The 5257-nt window shown below is 32.5% G+C and overlaps 1 protein-coding gene across 1 annotated transcript; it reads right to left on the reverse strand.

Annotated features, from left to right (window-relative positions):
* Positions 1 to 1632: 1632 nt before the first annotated feature.
* On the reverse strand, positions 1633 to 3047 carry LOC113759524 (transcription factor bHLH125-like). Its single transcript, XM_027302100.1, has 5 exons — positions 3038 to 3047; positions 2423 to 2643; positions 1969 to 2129; positions 1786 to 1837; positions 1633 to 1695 (listed from the first exon to the last, which is right to left on the reverse strand). The coding sequence occupies exons 1-5, from the start codon at positions 3045 to 3047 to the stop codon at positions 1633 to 1635; spliced, it is 507 nt and encodes a 168-aa protein (XP_027157901.1).
* Between the last annotated feature and the right edge of the window lie 2210 nt (positions 3048 to 5257).

Genomic DNA, 5257 nt, shown 5'->3' on the forward strand with positions numbered 1-5257 from the left:
TTTGATTACGAATATGCCATGGACGGTACATCCCATTTTGAGAACACCATTGGTATTGAAGATCATTACTGTGAGTATGTGATGTTGTGATGTATGTGAGACATAGGAAATTTAAAATATTTTTGGTAAATTGGGACCTACATACAGATCATGCAAGCCTAGTGTAATGTTACACTTCATCAATCACAAAGATTAAATGTAATCTAAAATTTTGAATGGCTACATATGGTGAATATCATGATCAAGTAGTACCGCACGCAATAAATATATGGTTTCCAAGAATAGTACCATTCCATAAGGGCAGAAAAAACCGATTACTTGAGAAACCCTGAAAGCTTTGTGAGGGCTTTCCATGAAAAGCCAGACCAAGTTTGATCACAGCTACCAGCAATGACATACAATAGCTGAGCTACTGCTAGAAACCACCACGATGAATATTTTAAATACTATTTATTATAGATGCCTTTAAGCTTACAAATTTACGACTACTTCATTGCACAAACTTACCAATATATATGTGAAACTTACTTAAAGCTAGGTTAGTAAATTCTTTACAATTATAGTAAGTTTTGAGAGATGAATAGAATGTTTGTGCATTAAAAAGGTAACTTATATGGGTGACTAAAACTTACTACTTTATTGTCCAAACTCGTCATTATGAAAAACTGACATGCAGCTAGATTAGTAAGTTTAATGAGGTCAGTAGTAAGTTTTGTTAAATAAATGGTAAATTTGGCTAATAAAAAGGTAATTTTTTAAATTTACTTTTTATTGCACAAACTTACTGTTTTACTTGAAAAACTTACATACAACTAAACTGGCAAGTTTAATCAAAATAATAGTAAGTTTTACTAATAAAAATGTAACTTTTGAAATTTGCTATTTTGTTGGACAAACTTACTAATTTACGTTAGAAGCTTACCTATTGTTAAAGTGAGTAAGTTTGACAGAAAATACAGTAAAATTCATTACATAAACGGTAAGATTCAATATTAAAAAAATAAATTTTTTAAGTACTTATAACTTACTATTTTACAAGACAGTCTTATCGATTTAGTTGAAAAAGTTACATGTACCTTTGGATGCATTATTTAATTCACAAAAAAAGGGGACGCAAAAAGCTGTAAACTGTCACAAAAGGAAAGAAAACCATATGTTCAGGTAAATTGCTATTATTTTATATTAGGTCACCTAACGATATCTGTACCACAGCACTATCCTATTGGCAATGTTGAATGTTGTACCTTGCAATATGTTTCTCCATATTCCAAACCGTATATTCAACAAGAACTAAATTTAGCGATTATTTTTTTGTCAGTTTTCTCACTTGTGATCAGATAATATTCTAACCTAAAGTGTGTAATCCACTTGACATGCATACTTGCCTTTAAGTTTGTTAGTGCTGATAGTTTCACACATCATCTCCTATCCTGATCAACTAATTCCCATTAACCAGATAGAATTTCTTTGTTATCATTTTGTGAAACTTCAACAAATCTATATACATGCACAAAGCAATTACATTGACTCACAATTACTTTCAGAAACCTGTATCTCTTGAAACCTTTTAATTACTGTTGTTCATGTAATGTGAGTCTCAATTCTGTCATGGCTCTAGGACTTTAAGTCTTTCTAAATGATTATCTTTTTGGTCAGCTTTTCTTGCAGACAAATTGGATCAACATCTGCATTGGCCTGCAAGAACACGAGGCAAACAAGTGAACAACAAGGTGACACGCCAGATATTGCTCTGAAACTTATTTGATTAAATCATCATAATGGTACCTCACTTTGGATTGTGTAAAGAAATTCTTCATTAAATTTTGTGTAGACACAGCTAACAACAGTAAGACTTCATCAAGCAGCACTTTCAGTATCCTGATAGAGGAAACCATTTAGTATGTGCCAAGTAATTCTTCATCAGAATTTCAATTCCACCACCCAAGCATGGCCTGACCATGAACGTACGATAATTTTGTTTCCTCAACATTTTTGACTTCCAGATGAATCAATCCACCAGTTAAGTTTCGAAGCTTATCCTTCTTTACTTCCAATTTTTTAATATTCTTCTCCATGTGTTCTATATGGTTCGCTGCCTGAAGAACATGATCTGATACTGAATGCTTTCTCTGAAAAAGGAAAAGAAAATCAATGAATCTTGAATCTAATACTAAACTAGCCAAAAAAAACAAAAAAAGAGTCAACATTGTATTTTGTTTGATCAAGAAAAAAAAAAAAAGAAAAGAAAAGGAATACAGGTACAAGGGTGTAAAAGGCGTGAAAAGTGCAGAAGTAAAATCTCAACAAATCAATCTCCAAGAGCCGAAATTGAGCAGTAGATGCTGATGAATTTTTACTTCTTATTACGCATAAAAATTGAGAATTCATCAGTTAATTGAATCAGCAAGTCTAGCTTCATCACCTGTTTACATTCAAGAGGCAGCAGATTTCTAAGAGAAGCATAAAGCCGAGCCGTTTCTTGCCTCCTTTGACGCTCGATATCTCTGTGATGGGCTTTTTTCTGCTGGTTGGCATTAGGGTTCTTCCCACAATCATGATTATCAACTCGAATAGCTGATAGTGGCTTTCGTTGCCTTTTCCGAGCCGAGTTGAACTTGGTATTGATGATGATCTCCTTAGTATCTTGTTGATATGAAGCAAGTGAAGATGGAACCCAATTTGCAGATCTTGATGATGGATTGTGGGGTCTTTTAGGTGGGGATAAATGGATGGCTTTGGCGAATATTGAAATAGCATTGGATCATCTTGCTGTAAAGGAGTTAAATTATTAGAAAAGTCATCAATGTTCAGCCAACTGCTTTCTTAGCTTAATATTCTGTGATATGATGAAGCTGACAAACGAAGGATACGTTTGTTAGGATAATTGATAATATGAGATCTCCTAAAAGGGCTGAGGATTCCAAGAATAATTCCTGCAATATCTTCATAAACAAATAGCAATCAGGATTGAGTAGTTCTCCCCTCTCACCCGCCAATTTTTAATTTAAATTGACACATGGGGAGTCCAGCTTCTCACCTAGAGCCATTTATAAAAAGAAAAATGTAGCATTAAACTATTAGTATTCAATTTGATTGAACGTGAAGCAACTTGAATAGATAATGGAAGAAGTGTAGTATTAAACTATTAATTTTCAATTTTGATTGAATTAGAAGTAAACTTGAACTAATAATGGAAGAAGTGCACTGCTTTTAATTTTCATTTTTTGAAAGTTTTCTTGTATCAAGGACTTAGGGGGTTTGGTTAGGGCGTGTTGCAGTAGTACTTGGATAGATGATTCTTACGATGATATATGGATCATGGGCTAATTTTTTTTTTTTTTGGGTGTGGGTTTTTTGTGTTTAATTTTGCTTGGTGAACTTATAGTGTTGGTTTTTATTATTATTTTTATTTTTAGTATAAGTAAGACGTTTTGAACTTGGTATCTCTTACTTATACTCCCTTCTCGTATCACCTAATTCATCTTTCTCCCAAATATTGGTTTGTTTATTATAATGGGAAGACTTATCATACGGCAAATGATTTGGAACCAATCATTTATTTGGTCGACCTAAGATGAATATCACATCGGAAAGGGAGTTTTGATAAAAAGTTACTAAATGAAGTTTCAAAACTTTTCTTGATGTAATTTTGAGTTTGAGCAGCTAAGTATTGAGGTTTCTACCAATGAACTGTTTAGAGAAATATGTTATGACAATATTAACATAGTTAAAGTGTGTGCCACCATCTTTTAAGGTGTTTCTTGTCTTCTTATTAAAAAGCAAATTACCCCTAAGCTAGTATAAAGTCAAAAGAAATCATCCAAAATTAGCGTGTGACATTTCTAAGAAGACTTGTACTTTTTAGAGACGAAGAATTCAGATTAACAAAGTATTTTAATTGTCTGGTTTAAATAGACATGTCTATTTAGATTAACTGGCGATTTAACTATGAAATTAAATTAATATAAAATTCGTTACTCAGCCTCTAAAATGCCAGCCCCAATAGATTTCATTTTTGAGACTAAAATTAAATAAATTAATATTCAAACCAATCAGAGAGATCTAGAATACCAAATAATTAAGGAAACAAAATAAAAAGCCCTTGCCACTTGCAAAAAGGATTTTTTTTTTTAATTGTACGTGAAGTGTTTTAAATCCGAGATCTCTCACTTCCCCCCATACCATCCAACCAAATAATTTAAGGGTATTTATGTCCTTTCATTTAGCTGTTATCATTGACCATTAATTAAGGGGCAAAGTACTCAAGAAATAACATTAGAGGCAAAATGCACTTCACCCCAAATGTTAAGGTGACTTAATGCAATTAATCCTTTTTATTTCGAGTGGACCTTGAACTACTTGTTTAAGATTAATTCAATTAGGTTGCCAATGAAACGATTGCAACCATCACCAAGCAAAAACCAACAGCTTATCCTGCCCATTAGAATGAAGAAGAAAATGCATGAAAAATTAGAAATCCAAATGGTGGTAATTAATGTTAGCGAACGAACCACTTGAACAAAGCAAACATGGTGAGTTGGCCACGAAGGTGTTGTCGGAATTTTGGAAATTTTTACAGCCTTCAGTGCTCTGAGGAGTACCAAAAGCATGATATTTTCTCCTGCTTTTCGGGAACTTTATTAATTCTTCGTCGTTTTTTATTAACTTAATACCTCTTGGGATCAGTATGAACAGAAAATCGATTGCCTGGACTTTTTTGGATTTTGTGGCGCCTATGAATAGAAGATGTTCCATTTCCGGTGTCCATTTGGGATTTTGCTTACAACTTACAAGTAGAATTGTTAATAGAGTCAGGTCAGTTCGAGTTGAGCCTGTTCAGCTAGAGAAAAAGCTCGATGAGCTTAACTTTTCATTGAGTTGGGCTAAGTTAGGATCTAAATATTATGTCCAAATTAAATGTGAGTTGATTTTGGACCTTATTAAACTCAAATTCAATATAGGTCTGATCCTTCTATATCTGTATATGATTATATATAATATAATCATATTTTGGTATATATAACTATATATCTAAATATATAATACTAATACTTTATACTTGTCAAAATATATTAATATATATAAGAAATATTAAATATATAAGCAACGACCCAAAACCCTAAATATACTTATGAGTTAGGATCAACAATTTTGTTGCTTTCTTGATGGCCAATAGTGCTAATTTTATTTAAACTCTAACTTTGCTTTTGGTTTAGTAAATTTTTGTGTTGGCATGGTATTAGCTACTTCTTATGCC

The sequence above is a fragment of the Coffea eugenioides genome, chromosome 2 (assembly GCF_003713205.1).
Source record: "Coffea eugenioides isolate CCC68of chromosome 2, Ceug_1.0, whole genome shotgun sequence".
Taxonomy (NCBI): Eukaryota; Viridiplantae; Streptophyta; class Magnoliopsida; order Gentianales; family Rubiaceae; genus Coffea; species Coffea eugenioides.